General features: G+C 38.9%; 1 protein-coding gene across 1 annotated transcript; it reads left to right on the plus strand.

Moving 5' to 3' along the window:
* Positions 1-7,223: 7,223 nt before the first annotated feature.
* On the plus strand, positions 7,224-22,410 carry LOC128702564 (uncharacterized). The gene is made up of 4 exons (XM_053796855.2): positions 7,224-7,358; positions 17,599-18,822; positions 20,005-20,163; positions 20,552-22,410. The coding sequence occupies exons 1-4, from the start codon at positions 7,343-7,345 to the stop codon at positions 20,767-20,769; spliced, it is 1,617 nt and encodes a 538-aa protein (XP_053652830.2). The 5' UTR covers positions 7,224-7,342; the 3' UTR covers positions 20,770-22,410.
* Positions 22,411-22,753: the final 343 nt, after the last annotated feature.

The raw sequence follows: 22,753 nt of genomic DNA on the forward strand, positions 1-22,753 counted from the left end.
CCTCTTGTATGCAGAGCATTATGGGCAGGCTTAAAATTAACTTAAGATTAACTAAGCAATGATATATTCAGTTATAATAATAACCATAATTTTTACGGCTTATGCTGTCAGTGGCCCTGATAAACTCAACAAAGAAAGAAAGAAAAAACATAATTTTTAAAGGGGTGGAGGAGTAAGCCAGCGGAAGGCCTCGGTCAGATGACAAAAGGCTCCAGCTACAGCTCCAGTAGCTCGATTGCTAGTGCATCCCAATGGAAATAAGTCACTTTGTCCGACTGTTTTTTTGGGTTATACTACTAGGTTCTCTACACATATGCTGCTATGTATGATAATCTGTGTAACTGTATTTGTGTATATCTGAATAAACTTACATTCGGCTCACACGCTGAGGTCCGGGGGTCGATCCCCGGTTGGAATCATTAGGACGTGTTTCCTTAAGACACCTGCTGTCCCTGTTCACCCATCAGTAGATACCTGGGTATTAGTCAACTGGTGTGAGTAGCATCCTGGGACAAAATTGACCTAATTTGCCCGAAATGCTCTGCATAACAAGGGGCTTTCTATATAGTAGTATGTCACTGACGTCAATTAGACCTGTATACCTTGTACATGTACTTGTAGAAATAAAGATTATTATTATTATTATTATTATTATTATTATTATTATTATTATTATTATTATTATTATTATTATTTTATTATTATTATTATGGATGTTAGCTAGGCCTGTATACCTTGTACATGTACTTGTAGAAGCAAAAAAAAATATTATATGACTAAGACCCGCGTCAGAAAACACTTGCCCAGTTTCCTGACAAACCTTACCTAACCTAACGCTTTAAATAATCAAGAAAATGGCACAATACAAGATCAAGAGAGTTTAAGTAAGACCCCGTGTGGGGTGAGCTGGGAAGATGGGACAGGCGAAGAATAGCGGTGGAGAGGAGCGTCCACAGTCAATGAAAAAGAACCAGGGCTTAACCCAGCTGCTAGGCTAGGGGCTCGTGGGACGAACTTGGAAGAAAACCGGAGGAGCAAGCTGTGTATGCATCGGTCTCGTGGTAGTTGAGGTCTTGAGTCTTGAGAAGCTGGCAGTTTTTAGGTCGCAGGAACACACAGGTGGCCCGGTGGCCTGGTGGCTAAAGCTCCCGCTTCACACACGGAGGGCCCGGGTTCGATTCCCGGCGGGTGGAAATTCCGACACGTTTCCTTACACCTATTGTCCTGTTCACCTAGCAGCAAATAGGTACCTGGGTGTTAGTCGACTGGTGTGGGTCGCATCCTGGGGGACAAGATTAAGGACCCCAATGGAAATAAGTTAGACAGTCCTCGATGACGCACTGACTTTCTTGGGTTATCCTGGGTGGCTAACCCTCCGGGGTTAAAAATCCGAACGAAATCTTATCTTATCTTAAAATGGTAACTAGCGCACACACACACAAAACAGGCCTAGTGTCTAATCGACATGTGCCTAGGACAAAATGGTGACACAGGAGAGGGCAGCACAGGTGGGAGTTATTGGAGTAATTGAAGAAGTAGGTTTGCAGTGGAGCCATTTTCAAACTTTTTGAAACTTCTGTAGAGGTGGTACAGTTTAGTCTTGCTACTGAAGGTGAAATGTAGAGGCTTGACGAACTCAAGAACTTGGGTGAGTGTGAAGAAGTGATTCGCAGACAAACTAGACTGCTTCAGCACCGAGGCCTTTGTAGAGCTCATGCAGGTCATGGTGTCAGCATTCGATGGAGAAGTGTAGAAGATAAGGGTTTCCCATGAGGGTGTACTGGAGTCGTCACTATCTTCTTCTGAAGTGAATTCATTTGGCTAGTTTACGATAGTGCTAGCAGGTGACTAAAGGTCGACAGGAGTAGTGGAGAGGTGTAATGGTGGTGTAACAGCAAGTTGGAAGGCGTGGGAGACAGTAGTTGAGGCTGCATGATCATCGTTGTCGGCGGTGGAAGTGGTTATAGAAGTTACAGGAGCAACGCCTCCTCCATGCTGAAGGTCACCTTCAGTGACGTCAACATGGCAGCCAGAGCCCTCGCTGAGGGCCCGGCTATTCACTACTTCCATATCAATCTAGCCTTCATTGAAGCAGAAAAATACCAACAAATCCCACAGTGCTATAACTGTTACTCATACCAGCATATCACCAAAAACTGCCCTGCCAAAGACAAGAAGTACTGCTCCACCTGTGGCCTTGAGGGCCATGACTTCAAGAATTGCACTACTGCTTCCCCACCGCAATGCTTGAACTGCAAGGATGGCCACCATACTCTTGCCGCCAGGTGCCCTATCAGAAGGGACATACTCAAGAAACAACAACAACAAAAGAAGTCCAAACCACAAGCACCCACATATTCTGCTATTGCCAAGATTCAAGCAGACACTACCAAGATACTACAAGCCACGCAAGCTGCTCCTACCACTTTCCTCACAGCACCTGCTGCCGACCCCACCAAGATTCTATGTTGCATCATGTATTCTCATGTACAGAATGCAGCTGAGCCCGGCTCCTTCAACACCACCATCAACGAACTATTCAAACTAAACAACATGCCTGGACTCACATTCCCTGCATCACCACCTTCCAGTGAGATCCTACAAACCACTGCAAATATTGCCAGCATAACTGCTGTTCCACCACTTACACAACCTCCACTCGACATAGAGATGGACCAATCTGAGACCACTGATACGTCGGCAAATCCCACCAACGAGAGTCCACCACCGCCTGCCTCCACCGCCACCGCAACTATCCCTTGCCTTGCCTTGCCTTGCCTCTGACACTTCAACCGCCAGCCAAGAAAGCTAAAACTCAAGAACCAAGGGCTGCAACTCCCCATACCGCTACTACTGCTCCACCGCAACAAGGAGCCAAGGTCAAGACTGCCAAAACTCAAGAACCAAGGGTTGCAGCGCCCCAGGCCACTACCAATCCCCCACCATAACAAGAAGCCAAGGTCAAGAATGGTGGATACTGCACAACCAACTTCCCTCAAGGAAGGTTCCTTGACGCTGGTGAGGGGCTCTTGATCTAGGGAATTGGATCTGTGCTCCAGTTCCCTGAATTAAGCCTGAATACCTTCCATTCCCCCCCCCCAAGAGTGCTGTATGATCCTATGGGTTTAGCGCTTCCTCATGATTATAATAATGCACAACCAACCAGAAGAAGAACCAAATGCGAACTCCAGAATGTGAGCAAGACACCAACGACATTTTGTCACCCAACTTGGAACTCCTGGCCAACAGTATCTACACCACCCTCCGCAACGCTGGAATCGACCACGAAGCACTGAAGAACAGGCTGAATCAGGCTTGTGCAGAGGGTAGTCCCTTCTAGAACTACTATCAAGACAAGTTTCCCCAGCACTTTGCTGTCTGCTAAAGCTGGGCTGTGGCTCCAATGGGACCCTGTTTTCTGCCTCTGCCCAACTGTGACACTGAAGATCCCAAGCGAGAAGACACTCCCCACTGGGGGAGTCAATGCAAGATAGAAGAAGTTACCCTCCAACCGGAGGGCCCAAGAGAGAAGATAGAAGAATGAAGAAGACGAACGACACCCCCGCCCCGAGGGCCACCGCCGGGTCACCATCTGGAGAAGACCCGGGCCGGAAGTACCGGCAAATCTCTAATGAATGAATGAATGAAGGAGCAGTTGCTTGGGCAGGAGACTGGTCTGATTTTCAAACGAAGCGACAGCATTGTGAGAAAGGAGGTGGCCTTTGTAGAATATAAATTCCCCTCCCCAGCGGGAGTCGAAGGGAGTCTTCTTGAGTGTAGAGCGACTGTCTTGCCAGTAGCAAGGTCAGCAGTGGAATACACAAAAACCCACACTTAGGAGAATGAAAGTTATGACGACGTTTCGGTCCGACTTAACCAAACGTCTAGCTTTGAGTCGACTTGATGAAGTCCTACAGAGGGCGAAACGTTGTCCCTTTTGTTCTGTGACTTAGGTGGTTGTTGATGGTACACCATTTCAAACCATGCGATGAGGATTACAGGACTGGTAGCTCTTCAAACCAGACAACAAGGCTCATCATAGTCTTGTAAATTCACTGGTACATTGCTATGATCCAATACGTATTTGGGGACAGGTGTTCTTGACTGGTAGTGTGCAGTTGATACTTTGTGACACTTTTGCAGTCGATGGGCTTAGACCTAGCAAGCCAATCAACCTACCAATAAACAGAAAAACAACCAATCAACAAAAACCTAACCAACCAACTAATTGACCAACTAACCGGTCAACCAACCAACCAACCAATCAATCAATCAACCAACAACTTGCCAAACAACCGACCATGCACTAACCAACTAACCAACCAACTGGCCAACCAATCAACTAACAGCCAGCCAACCACCCGACCAAAAAAAAACTTAAAAAACTGGATAGTCCAAATAACAACCACTTCATTAGGAACTCTACCAACATAAAGGAAATCAACAGATTATATTCATATTATTTGCTTTTCGCAAAACTGTAGCAACTGTGCATACATTTTTAGGGGCAATATAGTATTTGTATAAAAGTGGATGACAAATAAGGAAAACTTTTCTTCTGCCAAAAAATAATAAAAATATGGATTAGATTTAGATTTTGCCACCAAAGTGGCTAGTTTATTGTGCACCTCATATCCATCCTTAGGACGGTAGCGCAAGAGCATATGGATACACAAAACGCCCCAGGTGTACATATGGGTTTATATCTACAGTTCACTTATCTGTTACAAGCAATTTTAAGAAATTTCCTTAGTATATCTGGTATCTTATTTTCATTAATAAGATATCTTGATATGTCACATAGTTTATTATACTGTCTCCGTATTCCTCAGTAAGTGGACAGTTAAGCACATAGTGTTCAAGACAGTGACCATATGCCTGACCACATAAATTGAATTTAGCTTAATCATCATCTGTGTCTCCCCCAGACTGCCAGAAGTACTTGTAACCAAGCCTAAGCCTGGCCACTACAACATCAGTCAGTCTGTTCACATTGCAAGTTGCTCCATAAACATACTTATCTACGTTCATGTTATCATAGTTGGTTATAGATCTACTCAGGCTTCTAACTGCATTCCTATAACAATCACTTTCACTATTTACTTCTCTCCTAATATTATTCCTAATGCTAAACACAGATATACCAAAGTTATATTCTACATTTTCCTTCTGGGTACTCTTCTTGGCTAACATATCAACTTTATCATGAAGGAGTAATCCAATATGTGATGGGATCCATAGCAATTGTACATTAATTCCTTTGTCCCGGATTTTTGAGTATTTATATCTGGCTTCTCCAATGAGCAGGTTGTTGGAGTCATATGAGTCAAGAGCATTCAGTGATGAAATAGAATCAGTAATGATGATAGAGTCAAGCTCAGTGTCATAAGTTAGCTTTAGCGCCATTAGGATTGTAAACAATTCAGTTTGCAGTGTAGACGCCCAGTTGTTAATTCTTATGCCTAACTCAACAAATTTATTATCGTAATAAAGTTGGTAGAATTACCGACAATATGTAAAGTAAAAGGACACAAGTGCAACTAATGTGACATTTATTGTGGCAACGTTTCGCTCTCCAGGAGCTTTATCAAGCTTGATAAAGCTCCTGGAGAGCGAAACGTTGCCACAATAAATGTCACATTAGTTGCACTTGTGTCCTTTTACTTTACAAATTTATTATCGTTCTTAACTAGGGAGGTGGCAACAAGAGCAGATGCAGCCCTGCCAGAAGACTCTTGTTTAGATCCATCAGTGTATATAACTTGTGATAACTTATTACTACCAGCTAGGTGAGAAATTTCTTCCCTAAATCACTTGTTAAAGTGATTTAGGGAAGGGATTACTAGCAATGAGCTTCTTGGGAGGGACTTGCAGGTATGTGATATTAAATGAACACATCTTCCAGAGGGGTGAAATGCTCTTGTTGTCTACAGTGATACAGTTCATGCAGGTTATATAGCTTAATGTAATTGCACATTTTCACAATCCATTTAGATCTAATAGAGCAATCTACCAACCTAAGATTTCAAAGTCAAGACTGTAATGAAGTTAAAATTTCACATGGGACAATCTAATCTGGCAAAACATTGTACAAGTCGCAGCAAACTTTCTATCCATCATTAAGGCTACCAGAAAGGATTACCTGGAGTTTACCTGGAGAGAGTTCCGGGGGTCAACGCCCCCGCGGCCCGGTCTGTGACCAGGCCTCCTGGTGGATCAGAGCCTGATCAACCAGGCTGTTGCTGCTGGCTGCACGCAAACCAACGTACGAGCCACAGCCCGGCTGATCAGGAACTGACTTTAGGTGCTTGTCCAGTGCCAGCTTGAAGACTGCCAGGGGTCTGTTGGTAATCCCCCTTATGTGTGCTGGGAGGCAGTTGAACAGTCTCGGGCCCCTGACACTGATAGTAAAAAAAGGTGAAATTTAAAAGGATAAACTCTTGGTAAATATTGCGTATCATGAAGAAAAAGAAGGAAAAGAAGAATAACAAGAGTAAGAAAGACAACGAATGAGGAAAAGAAGAAAAGAAAAATAAGAAATTACACGGCAAGCTTCAGCTTGTACATTATTGTTAAGTAAACATACAAACACATAAGTTCAATTATCATACATAGTGTAAATCACCTAGGATAACCTTACAACGTTAAAGTGGCCCGTAGCCGGGTGGCAAAAGCTCTCGCTTCATACAGTGAGTGTCCGGGTTCGATTCCCGGCGAGGGTTGAAACATTGGGCGTGTTTCCTTAAACCGGTTGTCCCTGTTCACCCATCAGTTAAAATGGGTACCTGAGTGTTAGTGATTGGTGTGGGTCGCATCCTGGGACAAAACTGACCTAATTTGCCCGGAATGCTGTGCATAACAAGAGTTTTTCTGTATAGTAGTATGTCACTGATGTCAGCTAGGCCTGTATACTTTGTACTTGTAGAAATACAAATATTATTATTAAAAAAGTGACTTATTTCCATTGGGGCCTAACATTGCACAACTGTTCCTAATATATTTCAGAATATTCATTCACCCAAAGTTGTTTCTTACACTGTATTCCTTACTGAACTGTATACAGCACATAAACTAATAAGAAAAACTATTGCTACATATACTTGGCGTGAGGTAACATTTTTATTTGTCTAGAGTACAGTAAATCTCTAGTTTTAAAGGCTTTGTTTCAGGACTTTACGAAATAATAATTGTTTTTCATAATCAGGGCTTTTGTGTCAGATAACATCGATAAGTCCCGGAGGGCTACATATAGTGAGGCAAGATAACAGGTGGTGTGTGTTGTGGTGTGAAGGAGGGTGAGAGTGGTCAGTCATATGAGAGAATATTTCATCCAACACTCACAATGGAGCGGGACGAGAGTAAGTTTACCATAAACAGTAACTTTGTTGGTTATTATTATTAAAGATTAGCCGGTATTCCCCCGGCCCGGGCCTTTTCCAAGTGGTGGCCCGGCCTTGGCTCCCTCTTTAGGGAGTGTCTGAGACCTAAGTCTCCCATGGGAGGAGGCACAAGTACCTCCTCATCTTTGGGACCAACTGTCCCCAGGCCTAGCCACAAGCTAGGCCTCTCTGGTCTGCCATCCCCGCCCCAAGGAGGCAAATGGGAATGACAGTCTTATGAGCTAAAGGCTCGGGCTCAGGCACCTACCCTACCCTAGAAGGGTTAGGCATGATGTCGATCAACTTTGTTGGTGTGTAGCCCGTTCATATATATCAGGGTTATTTAAATCAGATTCATTTATAATTAATACAATTTGTAAGGAATTTAAGCTATGCATGACATGTCGCTAATAAATTTCACTTGACATGTGAGCTGGCAAAATTTTAACTTCATCCTCACGGTCAGCGTGCTGAGTCAGGTCATATGTGAGGTGACATCTCAGCTATATAAGCCTTTTGCTGTCCTGTTATTTTTGCAGTTCCTTGATAATGTGGTAAATCACGAAAGCGCTTTAAATTAACTATTTTTTTCACAGTACTTATTTTGTATATTATGATTTTACCTGTTTACTGTGATCTTATTACATATGTATATATGTCTGGATATATATATATATATATATATATATATATATATATATATATATATATATATATATATATATATATATATATATATATATATATATATATATATATATATATGTCGTGGCGAATATGTAAGACTGGTCAATTAGCAAGAACTCTTTTAAAATTAAGTCCTTTCCAAAATTTTATTTTATACGTTTAAAGGTATATTTTTTTTCATTAATGTTGGTGTAAAAAATTATAATTTTGCACCAAAAGAATTTTAGAAAACTTACCTAACCTTATTATAACAAGAACAATTTACTTACTTTTTTTTTTAAAGAAACCGGTCGGTGATTTTTGGATTAGCTCATGAATAGGACTACTCAAGTAGTATTTAACAATTAATGTGTGTTCATTTTGATACGAAAAATATAACTTACGTGTTGGAGAAACCTTTTAGCCTAACCCAACTAAATATATTCTAGATTTGTTTACAATAATTTAATACTAAACGAACACAGTGAAATATATTTTTTTCGTTGGGTTAAGAATGATTTTGGCGAAATTATTGCATACACAAATTTTTACTTTTCCTATATGGCAAGATGAACGTTGCTATTTAAGCCAAGATCGCAAGTTCTACCTATTCGGCACGACATATATATATATATATATATATATATATATATATATATATATATATATATATATATATATATATATATATATATATATATATATATATATATATATATATATATATGCAAAACAACCACTCTGAAAGAATAGAGAAATTCCAAGCGCTTTCGTGACTACTCACATTATCAAGGAACTGATAATGTGAGTAGTCACGAAAGCGCTTGGAATTTCTCTATTCTGTCAGAGTGGTTGTTTTGCATATTCTGAAATCACCTGTTTACTGTGATCTTGTTGCATATATATATATATATATATATATATATATATATATATATATATATATCATATATATATATATATTATATTATTATATATTATCACACTGGCCGATTCCCACCAAGGCAGGGTGGCCCGAAAAAGAAAAACTTTCACCATCATTCACTCCATCACTGTCTTGCCAAAAGGGTGCTTTACACTACAGTTTTTAAACTGCAACATTAACACCCCTCTTTCAGAGTGCAGGCACTGTACTTCCCATCTCCAGGACTCAAGTCCGGCCTGCCTTTATACAAAGGAACTATGCATGCTCTCTGCCAATCCCTAGGTACCTTACCCTCTTCCATACATTTATTAAATAATTGCACCAACCACTCCAAAACTATATCCCCACCTGCTTTTAACATTTCTATCTTTATCCCATCAATCCCGGCTGCCTTACCCCCTTTCATTTTACCTACTGCCTCATGAACTTCCCCCACACTCACAACTGGCTCTTCCTCACTCCTACAAGATGTTATTCCTCCTTGCCTTATACACGAAATCACAGCTTCCCTATCTTCATCAACATTTAACAATTCCTCAAAATATTCCCTCCATCTTCCCAATACCTCTAACTCTCCATTTAATAACTCTCCTCTCCTATTTTTAACTGACAAATCCATTTGTTCTCTAGGCTTCCTTAACTTGTTAATCTCACTCCGGTGGCCTGGTGGCTAAAGCTCCCTCTTCACACGCGGAGGGCCCGGGTTCGATTCCCGGCGGGTGGAAACGTTTCGACACGTTTCCTTACACCTGTTGTCCTGTTCACCTAGCAGCAAATAGGTACCTGGGTGTTAGTCGACTGGTGTGGGTCGCATCCTGGGGGACAAGATTAAGCACCCCAATGGAAATAAGTTAGACAGTCCTCGATGACGCACTGACTTTCTTGGGTTATCCTGGGTGGCTAACCCTCTGGGGTTAAAAATCCGAACGAAATCTTATCTTATCTTATCTTCAACAAAATTTGTTGATAGCATCTCACCCATTCTCTCATTTGCTTTCTTTTTACATTGCTTCACCACTCTCTTAACCTCTCTCTTTTTCTCCATATACTCTTCCCTCCTTGCATCACTTCTACTTTGTAAAAACTTCTCATATGCTAACTTTTTCTCCCTTATTACTCTCCTTACATCATCATTCCACCAATCGCTCCTCTTCCCTCCCGCACCCACTTTCCTGTAACCACAAACTTCTGCTGAACACTCTAACACTACATTTTTAAACCTTCCCCATACCTCTTCGACAGCATTGCCTATGCTCTCATTAGCCCATCTATCCTCCAATAGCTGTTTATATCTTACCCTAACTGCCTCCTCTTTTAGTTTATAAACCTTCACCTCGCTCTTCCCTGATGCTTCTATTCTCCTTGTATCCCATCTACCTTTTACTCTCAGTGTAGCTACAACTAGAAAGTGATCTGATATATCTGTGGCCCCTCTATAAACATGTACATCCTGAAGTCTACTCAACAGTCTTTTATCTACCAATACATAATCCAACAAACTACTGTCATTTCTCCCTACATCATATCATGTATACTTATTTATCCTCTTTTTCTTAAAATATGTATTACCTATAACTAAACCCCTTTCTATACAAAGTTCAATCAAAGGGCTCCCATTATCATTTACACCTGGCACCCCAAACTTACGTGACCAGGCCTCCTGGTGGATCAGCGCCTGATCAACCAGGCTGTTGCTGCTGGCTGCACCCAAACCAACGTACGAGCCACAGCCCGGCTGATCAGGAACTGACTTTAGGTGCTTGTCCAGTGCCAGCTTGAAGACTGCCAGGGGTCTGTTGGTAATCCCCCTTATGTGTGCTGGGAGGCAGTTGAACAGTCTCGGGCCCCTGACACTTATTGTATGGTCTCTTAACGTGCTAGTGACACCCCTGCTTTTCATTGGGGGGATGGTGCATCGTCTGCCAAGTCTTTTGCTTTCGTAGTGAGTGATTTTCGTGTGCAAGTTCGGTACTAGTCCCTCTAGGATTTTCCAGGTGTATATAATCATATATATATATATATATATATATATATATATATATATATATATATATATATATATATATATATATATATATATATATATATATATGCAAAACAACCACTCTGAAAGAATAGAGAAATTCCAAGCGCTTTCGTGACTACTCACATTATCAAGGAACATAGTTCCTTGATAATGTGAGTAGTCACGAAAGCGCTTGGAATTTCTCTATTCTTTCAGAGTGGTTGTTTTGCATATTTTGAAATCACCTGTTTACTGTGATCTTATTGCATATATATATATATATATATATATATATATATATATATATATATATATATATATATATATATATATATATATATATATATATCTATATCTCTATATATATATATATATATAGCTATTTATATATATATATATATATTTATATCTATATATATATATATATATATCTATATATATATATATATATATATCTATATATATATATATATATCTTTTCTTCTTTCAACAAACCGGCCTTATCCCACCAAGGCAGGGTGGCCCAAAAAGAAAAACAAAAGTTTCTCTTTTTACATTTAGTAACATATACAGGAGAAGAGGTTACTAGCCTCTTGCTCCCGGCATTTTAGTCGCCTCTTACAACACGCATGGCTTACGGGGGAAGAATTCTGTTCCACTTTCCCATGGAGGTAAGAGGAAATAGACAAGAACAAGAACTAGAAAGAAAATATAAGAAAAACCAGAGAGGTGTGTGTATATATGCTTGTACATGTATGAGTAGTGTGACCTAAGTGTAAGTAGAAGTAGCAAGACGTACCTGTAGTCTTGCATATTTATGAGATAGACAAAAGACACCAGCATTCCTACCATCATGTAAAACAATTGCAGGCTTTCGTTTTACACTCACTTGGCAGGACGGTAGTACCTCCCTGGGTGGTTGCTGTCTACCAACCTACTACCTAGAATATATATATATATATGTATATATACACATGTACATATATATATGTATATATACATATGTACATATATACATATATGTACATATATATATGTATATATACATATATGTATATATATACGCATACATATATATATGTATATACATATGTATATATACATATGTATATATACATATGTATATATACATACATGTATATATACATATGTATATATATATATACATATGCATACATACATATGTATATATACATATGTATATATATATATATGTACATATGTACATATACACATGTATATATACATATATATATGTACATACACATATACATATATGCATACATATATGTATATGTATATATATACATATATGTATACATATATACATACACATATGTACACATATATACATATATATATGTATATATACATACACATATATGTATACATACATACATATATATGTACACATATACATATACATATGTATATATATACATATATATACGTATATATACATATATATATATGCATATACACATATATACACATGTATATATACACATATATATGTATATACATATATACATATATATGCATATACATACACATTATATATATATATATATATATATATATATATATATATATATATATATATATATATATATATATATATATATATATATATATATATGTGTGTGTATATATATATATATATATATATATATATATATATATATATATATATATATATATATATATATATATATATATATATATATATATATATATATATATGTCGTGCCGAATGTGTAAAACTGGTCAATTAGCAAGAACTCATTTAAAATTAAGTCCTTTCTAAAATTTTCTCTTATATGTTTAAAGACATATTTTTTTCATTAACGTTGATGTAAAAATTTATAATTTTGCACCAAAAGGAACTTAGAAAACTTACCTAACCTTATTATAACAAGCGCAATTTATTTTAGCCTAACCCAACTAAATATATTTTAGATTTGTTTACAATAATTTAATACTACCTGGAGTTTACCTGGAGAGAGTTCCGGGGGTCAACGCCCCTGCGGCCCGGTCTGTGACCAGGCCTCCTGGTGGATCAGAGCCTGATCAACCAGGCTGTTGCTGCTGGCTGCACGCAAACCAACGTACGAGCCACAGCCCGGCTGATCCGGAACTGACTTTAGGTGCTTGTCCAGTGCCAGCTTGAAGACTGCCAGGGGTCTGTTGGTAATCCCCCTTATGTGTGCTGGGAGGCAGTTGAACAGTCTCGGGCCCCTGACACTTATTGTATGGTCTCTTAACGTGCTAGTGACACCCCTGCTTTTCATTGGGGGGATGGTGCATCGTCTGCGAAGTCTTTTGCTTTCGTAGTGAGTGATTTTCGTGTGCAAGTTCGGTACTAGTCCCTCTAGGATTTTCCAGGTGTATATAGTCATGTATCTCTCCCTCCTGCGTTCCAGGGAATACAGGTTTAGGAACCTCAAGCGCTCCCAATAATTGAGGTGTTTTATCTCCGTTATGCGCGCCGTGAAAGTTCTCTGTACATTTTCTAGGTCGGCAATTTCACCTGCCTTGAAAGGTGCTGTTAGTGTGCAGCAATATTCCAGCCTAGATAGAACAAGTGACCTGAAGAGTGTCATCATGGGCTTGGCCTCCCTAGTTTTGAAGGTTCTCATTATCCATCCTGTCATTTTTCTAGCAGATGCGATTGATACAATGTTATGGTCCTTGAAGGTGAGATCCTCCGACATGATCACTCCCAGGTCTTTGACGTTGGTGTTTCGCTCTATTTTGTGGCCAGAATTTGTTTTGTACTCTGATGAAGATTTAATTTCCTCATGTTTACCATATCTGAGTAATTGAAATTTCTCATCGTTGAACTTCATATTGTTTTCTGCAGCCCACTGAAAGATTTGGTTGATGTCCGCCTGGAGCTTTGCAGTGTCTGCAATGGAAGACACTGTCATGCAGATTCGGGTGTCATCTGCAAAGGAAGACACGGTGCTGTGGCTGACATCCTTGTCTATGTCGGATATGAGGATGAGGAACAAGATGGGAGCGAGTACTGTGCCTTGTGGAACAGAGCTTTTCACCGTAGCTGCCTCGGACTTTACTCTGTTGACGACTACTCTCTGTGTTCTGTTAGTGAGGAAATTATAGATCCATCGACCGACTTTTCCTGTTATTCCTTTAGCACGCATTTTGTGCGCTATTACGCCATGGTCACACTTGTCGAAGGCTTTTGCAAAGTCTGTATATATTACATCTGCATTCTTTTTGTCTTCTAGTGCATTTAGGACCTTGTCGTAGTGATCCAATAGTTGAGACAGACAGGAGCGACCTGTTCTAAACCCATGTTGCCCTGGGTTGTGTAACTGATGGGTTTCTACATGGGTGGTGATCTTGCTTCTTAGGACCCTTTCAAAGATTTTTATGATATGGGATGTTAGTGCTATTGGTCTGTAGTTCTTTGCTGTTGCTTTACTGCCCCCTTTGTGGAGTGGGGCTATGTCTGTTGTTTTTAGTAACTGTGGGACGACCCCCGTGTCCATGCTCCCTCTCCATAGGATGGAAAAGGCTCGTGATAGGGGCTTCTTGCAGTTCTTGATGAACACAGAGTTCCATGAGTCTGGCCCTGGGGCAGAGTGCATGGACATGTCATTTATCGCCTGTTCGAAGTCATTTGGCGTCAGGATAACATCGGATAGGCTTGTGTTAATCAAATTTTGTGGCTCTCTCATAAAAAATTCATTTTGATCTTCGACTCTCAGTCTGGTTAGCGGCTTGCTAAAAACTGAGTCATATTGGGACTTGAGTAGCTCACTCATTTCCTTGCTGTCATCTGTGTAGGACCCATCTTGTTTAAGTAGGGGCCCAATACTGGACGTTGTTCTCGATTTTGATTTGGCATAGGAGAAGAAATACTTTGGGTTTCTTTCGATTTCATTTATGGCTTTTAGTTCTTCCCGCGATTCCTGACTCCTAAAGGATTCTTTTAGCTTAAGTTCGATGCTTGCTATTTCTCTGACCAGTGTCTCCCTACGCATTTCAGATATATTGACCTCTTTTAGCCGCTCTGTTATTCTTTCCCGTCGCCTGTAAAGGGAGCGCCTGTCTCTTTCTATTTTACATCTACTCCTCCTTTTTCTTAGAGGAATAAGCCTTGTGCATACATCGAGTGCCACCGAGTTAATCTGTTCTAGGCATAAGTTGGGGTCTGTGTTGCTTAGTATATCTTCCCAGCTTATATCGGTTAGGACTTGGTTTACTTGGTCCCACTTTATGTTTTTGTTATTGAAGTTGAATTTGGTGAATGCTCCCTCGTGACTAATCTCATTATGTCGGTCTGGGGCTCCGCGCATACATGACTGAACCTCAATTATGTTGTGATCTGAGTATGTTTTTGATATGGTGACATTTCTTATCACACAGTGAAATATATTTTTTTCGTTTGGTTCAGAATGATTTTGGCGAAATTATTGCATACACAAATTTTCACTTGTCCTATATGGCAAGATGAGCGTTGCTATTTAAGCCAAGATCGCAAGTTCTGCCTATTCGGCACGACATTTATATGTATATATATATATATATATATATATATATATATATATATATATATATAATATATATATATATATATATATATATATATATATATATATATATATATATATATATATATATATATATATATATATATATATATATATATATATACGTGTGTGTTGATGTGTCAGTAAGTTAATCAGTGACGTATCTCTGTCGAAAAGAACACTAAAATGCGGTTTAGGTAACCATTATTGGCTTGACAAAGCCTGTAACGGAGCCAACAACTATGATGAATTTCAGTAATAAAGTTTCTAAGCTGTACTTTAGTTTCTTCAAAACGCTGTTGGTACTCATTTACCATAATTGTCATACATATGTGCTCTGTTATGATGTTTCAACACACTTTTCTTTGTATCCAGCTATGGTTTGAATAATTATATATTTAAGTGATGTCTGTGCTAATTCATATGAAGAGTGCTTGTTAAATTTTCTTATGTATAAACTGTATTATATAAGAAAATTTTCACAATATATAAAATGCGAATACTCTGCACGGTACAAAATGACTTGATATATGCGAGCCATAATTTTTGTTTTTTGTTTTGATCTATTAAAAGAGGTAATTAACGGACATCACCATATACTCTGCCCTGAAAGTAACAAAAAAAAAATCCTGGCGCTGCGCAGATCTTAGAGGAAATGTCGCCCCAAGAACCATTAACATTATTTTAATACTTTATAACTGTGAGTGTTGCTTGAGGTTTTTCGCTCTTGTGAAGAAATGTGCCAAGTCTATGAAGAAATTCCAGTGACACGTTATTTACCATTTTGTCCTAGGCACATGTCGATTAGATACTAGGCCTGTTGTATACACGTGCGTGTATGTTAGTATGTTACTACGTATGATAATTGTACTTACATGCACCTGTACCTTAATAAACTTGCTTAACACAGCCGCTACTACGACTGATCTGTCACCCTGTGAGGAGGGGGGAGGGGGGGGTTCATGATCCCAGAAACTGGATTTTTCCTTTCCTTCCTTGGATCGAATCTCAAGTGCTTCCCATTATCCAGGGTGCCACATGACCAATACGGGTTTAGCGCTTCCCCCGATTAAAAAAAAAAGTAACTACAACTGTTCCATTTACTTGTCTACCCGTATTAAATGCCGGTCCAGAACCGAGAAGAAATGGAGATTATCGTGTCATTCTATTGCACGAATTTCGTCACCTTGGAGTAAACTGCGATAGTGGATGTGATTCATGGTGTCCACATAGTTTACAGTGTGTGTGTACTCACCTGTTTGTGGTTGCAGGGTTCGATTCATAGCTCCTGGCCCCACCTCTTCCCTGGTCGCTACTAGGTCCTCTCTCTCTCTCTCCCTGCTCCATGAGTTTTATCAAACCTCGTCTTAAAACTATGTATGGTTCCTGCCTCCACTACGTCACTTTTCAGACTATTCCACTTCCTGACAACTCTATGTGTGTGTGTGTGTGTGTGTGGAAAATATTGTGCAGAACATAATATTTGGCAGTAATCTTATACTAGGATTAAATATGGGCTTACCGTGTGGCATAAATGTATCATAAATTTAGGTTGATTTCATACAGTAATCATATACTCTACAGTACATGTTACAATAAGATATACACACCATTGTGGTGGAGTCGTAACAGAAAAGGAATGAAATAAAATGAACAACATGTAATACTAAGTCATTCATGGGTCTTACATTTTCATTAGTTAATTTAATATCTTTATTATACACCCCATACCCATCCTGTGGGTGGTAGTCAAAGGATTACAGAGGTACATAATGGGTCCAGGAACTGGATCGCTAAGTTTTGATAGCTGAACAAGTTACAGTGGTAATGAACTATTTACATGTTTATATCTAGCTACAATCGTAATGAGTTATTTATGTAGACATGAATTAGGTCAAGCAGCAGTGAACAATGATGAACAGGTTAATGCTTAATGCTGTAAAGTAAACGAGATATGAAAGGCCCCATCACACATGAGAGCTTAACTCATCACTATATATAGAAATTTCTCGATGCTCCACAAACCTGTATAAAGCTTTCTGACGTTTTCTTTGTTTTTTCCAGGTGACGGAAATATTGTTACAAAGAACAGAAAATCTCCTCCCATAGAGTGGACTAACATCCAGTTCAGTAAACTAACAAAGTTCCTATTTCTCCTGGACAACGGAGACAAGACACTGGACAGCACGGAGACCACTGTACTTGAGGAAATACCATCATCCCTCAAAGATCATAACAGCACGGAGAACATGGCCGAAAAGAAAACTCGTCCAACTCTCGAGGCTCAAAAGGCTTTCGTTTCAGTCTTGACAGACGAAGAATTCAGTTTTAGTTCAGTCTTGGAGGTGCTTCGGAGACGCGTTATGGAGCTGGTGGATTATTCAATAATAACGCTGGAAGAGGACTCTGAAGGTGCTAACTGGGCTGTGAGGAAGCAAGACGAACACCTGCTGACTCTGGTTGAGATTTGCCGTTACCTCGAAATCGATTGTCAAGGCCTTGAAGACAAGATTGAAAAAGTCCAGAAGAAATTATTGCTTACAGAAGAAGAAAAGAAGACCACTTTCTTCACAAATGCTGACAGTTTGCGCATTTGCCGTATATGTGACCATCTGACGATCCCTATCGTCCATCAGCTGCTGGATACTGTGAAAAATGATGAGAGTCTCAGCAAATTCGTTCATACAAAACTTGATATTTCCTTGGAGAAGTTAAGTAAGACAGATGGTCTGAAGGAGGTTTTATTTTTCTACATGATCAGAGTTTTAGAGGAAAACGATAAACTCAACCGTATATATACAGGCAAACTTGAAGAACTCCTGGAAAGAGTGAGCAAAGCAGTAACAGACAAGAATGATCGGCTCATTATCAAGGGTGTGGTCAGTACTCTGAGTGTGTACCCCATGAAGTGTCGACCAGCCGGTCACTGCCTCGTCTTCTGCGTCACCAAGGACAGAAAAGGAGCACAAGGAGAAATAAAAAAAGTTAAAAGTGTTTTTGAGAATTCTCTTGGTTACACAGTTCACATTGAAGAAAACCCAACTCACAAGACACTGCAGAAGTGCAGGAAAGAGCTGCTGAAGCCAAAGTATCGCTTCTATGACTCTATCGTATACTGGTTCATGGCTCATGGCACAGAGACCAACCTGAAGTTAGCCGATGGCGAGGATTATAAGCGGCAGGATTTTATCGACGAGTTCTCTAAAATGGACAGCTTCAGAAAGAAGCCAAAATTATTTTTTATGGCATCTTGTCGAGGGAGAAAAACCATATCAATCAAAAAGAAAAGTAAGTGTTAGGTTCTTGTGGTGTGGTGAGGGCAAAACGAAGACGGTGCTACCAAGAATGTACATAAACCTAGCTGTTTTTGGTGAACCTAACAGAGGGTGTGTGTAGCGGTAAAGATTTTGTAAAATAACACGAAAAACGGATCATTGTTTGAGATCATTGGTGTAAGTTTGATGACAATGAAATAAAATATAAATGTAAAATATATTAGCTACTATTTTGCAGGCAAGGCACACGACTTGTGTCTAGAAATAAAACGAGAGAATTATATTGTTATCTACGGAAGTGGTGTGCAAGAAAGGCAATTTAACACATCCTTGGATCGGAATGCTTTATATTTGGAAAAAATCTATAAGTTCATTTTATGGTAAAATGTGCTCTTTAATAAGTATGAACTCTATTTATAACAATTTAAAATTGCTAAAGAAGTATTTAATAAGACATTTTTATTCATTTTACGAAAAATATATTTAAAAAATAATTTTCTTGCAAATAACACATAATTTTTGATATAAACTACTAGCTTTTAGAGTACAGTATATACTGTCAAATGGAGGGATTATGTACACCATGTCACTTATAGTGATTATTTTGTATGTTATAGTAACATTTTTCAATTTTCAGCCTTCTATTGTGAGACTTTATCTTTTGTATGACTTACAACACTTGATTGTCTGATGACAGTTGCTGTATTTTCTCTAGTTTCTTTATGTACTTAACTTATTCAGGGCTCATCACTGGTGCCACAGCCTGAAAGATTCTTTGTAAAATGTAGGTAAGGATGGGTGATATAGTTAAGTTAGGGAAGACTGCCTATACACTGATACGTGGATTAGTATAAAAGGAGTTAATTATGGATGATATACGATTGGTTTGTTGCTTTGAATGGTATTAACTATTGTTGATACATACTGAACCAGCGGCGTCTGCTGCTGGTTCATTTTTTTATTTACAAGTTTGTAAATATTGTCTTAGTTAAATATTGATCCTTGTGGCACCTCAGTTCTAACTGTAAGTCTGTCTCTAATTTCATCAAGTGAAGTACTTGTTAATAAACGCTTTTTCGCGTCCCATTAGGATGCTATACATCATTGCTTTATATCTGCCTATTACCCCATATCTTTCATCTTTTCCCATCATCTTGCTCACTTCTTAACTGCAACTTTCCTCTCTGGAAAAAAGATGGGGTCCGAGTGGCGGTGGACGGGACCAAGGAGGGAGAGGCTTTTTCAGTAATCCCAGAGAACTGCCACAACATCACAGCCGTCTACTACAGGATGGATCGCTTGGTTGCTAATGCAACTCTACCCGAGCAATACTCCTTCAGGTTACCCGATGGAGGCAAGTGTTTGGGGTTCCCATTCATTGGTCAGGATTACAATTACTACTAATATTACTACTGCTAATATTTCTACTACCTCCTCCTCCTCCTCCTCCTCCTCCTACTACTACTACTAATAATAATAATAGCAACCGTAACAGTTGAAGCTTTAGTTGGCTACCAGAGCTAGGTTTTACACCCTAATTAAAAATAAAGAGGTAATCACTTCTTAGTAGTTCCCTAAGATGATAATAGCGACACTGTAATTGAATTTTTATTAGGTGGTAATCATACTAACTTTGTGAGTCATTCATTATCCTTTGTACATATGTCAGTAACATACATCTGACCTTTCATACGTTCATCAAAATGTCTCAATTTAAGGTACTGTCTGTGTGTCTTTATTAGGCTCAGTGTACGTGGACACAGTGTGTCGTCTACTGGAACAACACCGCGGCGACAACATTACACAGGTTCTCGAGAGAGTCTGTAACAAGATGCACCAGATACTGTTTTCTTGCAATGAAAAGTTCGAGGGGGAGGCCAAACAGGCGTGTTACTACGAGAGTACTCTTCAGAAGACCTTCATCGTGCCTGGGGAGCCTCAGGGAATCTACCAACAATAGGGTGAAACGACTTCAAAAGACAAAGACGAGCTTTTATCAGGACAAAGTTTCGCTCTATATAGAGTTTTATTAAGTCATGACCTGCACGACTTGATGGAACTCTACACACAGCGAAATGTTTCAGTTAAAGCTTGTTCTGTAACTTGATTTGATCTTTTCACTGCCGAAGTTCATGAAATGGGAAAGTTGGGGGTAAATAAGGTTGATTCGACGAAGGAGAAGGGTAGTTCCAATTCCTTAGATCAAGAGCTCTTCACTGGCAGCAAAGGACTCCTCTGAAGGGAGTAGTTCCTGTTTTTTATAGTATTAAAATCCACCTATTGCTAGAAGACCCTTAAGAAACATGTCACAAGGAATGTCTAAGAGCATCTTTTGATATCACTTGAAAGATCACATTGTTAATAACTTCTTAGGAACCTGTAGATATTTACATTAATGAGCAGGTGTACAGGTGTACCTAATAAAGAGGCCACTGAGTTTCTGTTAAATGCTTCATTGTAGCCCAAGAATATGCAATTTACCATGCCCTATCTACTTCTCTTCAGCTTTATTATTCTGCTATAAATCTGTAAGTTCATGAGGCAGATCTTACGGTCAAATGTTAGTCGCTTAATTAACTTCTTTATTACCTTATTTTCTCACTTTAGACAGTATACATGTTAGTAATACCGGTTGATAATTGCTTTCCTCTCGTTGTAAATAATTTTAATATCCTGTGAAATGGGGAACCCTCCACTTTAGTTTCCTCAGTAAAATATCTGGGAATCCCCTATGACCCATGCATGTTAGGTGAATTGATAGGAAACAGTGTTGTAAAGGCAGCGAATGCCAGACTGAAGTTCCTCTACAGACAAGCACAGTGTCTACCTACTGAGGCTCGCAGGACCCTATGTCTAGCTCTTATACAATGTCATATGGACTACGCTTGCTCTTCATGGTACTCTGCCTTGACAAAAAAAAAAAACGAAAGATAAACTGCAGTTCACCCAGAACAAAATGGTAAGATTCATCCTGGACCTGGGACCAAGAGAACATGTAGGCCAGGATGAATTACAACAACTGGTTATGCTGAATGTTGAAGACAGAGTAAAATAACTGAAGTTAAATCAAATTTACAAAGTTGCTCACAGACAGTGTCCAGAATATCTTGCTGCTAATTTTGTCAAGGTTGGGAACCAAAGTAATCACAGTACTAAGGGGAGAGAACACAACTTTGTAGTACCCACAGTCAGTGGCTAAGCTTCAAACACCTTTTATTGTACAGCAATAAATGAATGGAACAGACTGCCCGCACATGTCAAAGCCAGTCATAGCATGAACCAGTTCAAGAAGAGAACCAAAAGGTACCTAATGAATGTAGCGACAGAAAGAGAGGAGAATGAATTTTTATTTTTTTTAGCTAACACATGTAAATGTAAATAACTTATTTTACATTATTCCAAGTATATCACCTTTATAGTATAATAATAATATATTACCTCTTTCATAGTATAATAATAAGGTATTAAAAGGACCCCAATGGAAATATCACTTTTTCTGACTTTTTTGGGGTTATCCCAGGTTCTCTACACATATGTTGCTATGTATGATAATTCTATGTAACTGTATTTGTGTATACCAGAATAAACTAACTTATTCCTGTGCTTATGTATTATGATCATATTTGTGGGTCGCATCCTGGGGACAAAACTGTCCTAATTTGTCCGAAATGGTCTGTATAACAAGGGTCTTGCTATATAGTAGTATAGTTGATGTCAGCTGAGCCTGTATACACTGTACATGTGTTTGTAGAAATAAAGATTATTATTATTATTATTATTATTATTATTATTATTGTGCAAGAACGGTATAAAATACCGAAAATATTATTATTATTATTATACTACTGAATCTACTATAGGTACATATTTACTGCTGAATAAACTTACACATAGTGTACATATTGTACTCACCTATTTGTGGTCGCGGGGGTTGAGTCATAGCT

This window comes from Cherax quadricarinatus, chromosome 37, assembly GCF_038502225.1.
Source record: "Cherax quadricarinatus isolate ZL_2023a chromosome 37, ASM3850222v1, whole genome shotgun sequence".
NCBI classification, from domain to species: Eukaryota; Metazoa; Arthropoda; class Malacostraca; order Decapoda; family Parastacidae; genus Cherax; species Cherax quadricarinatus.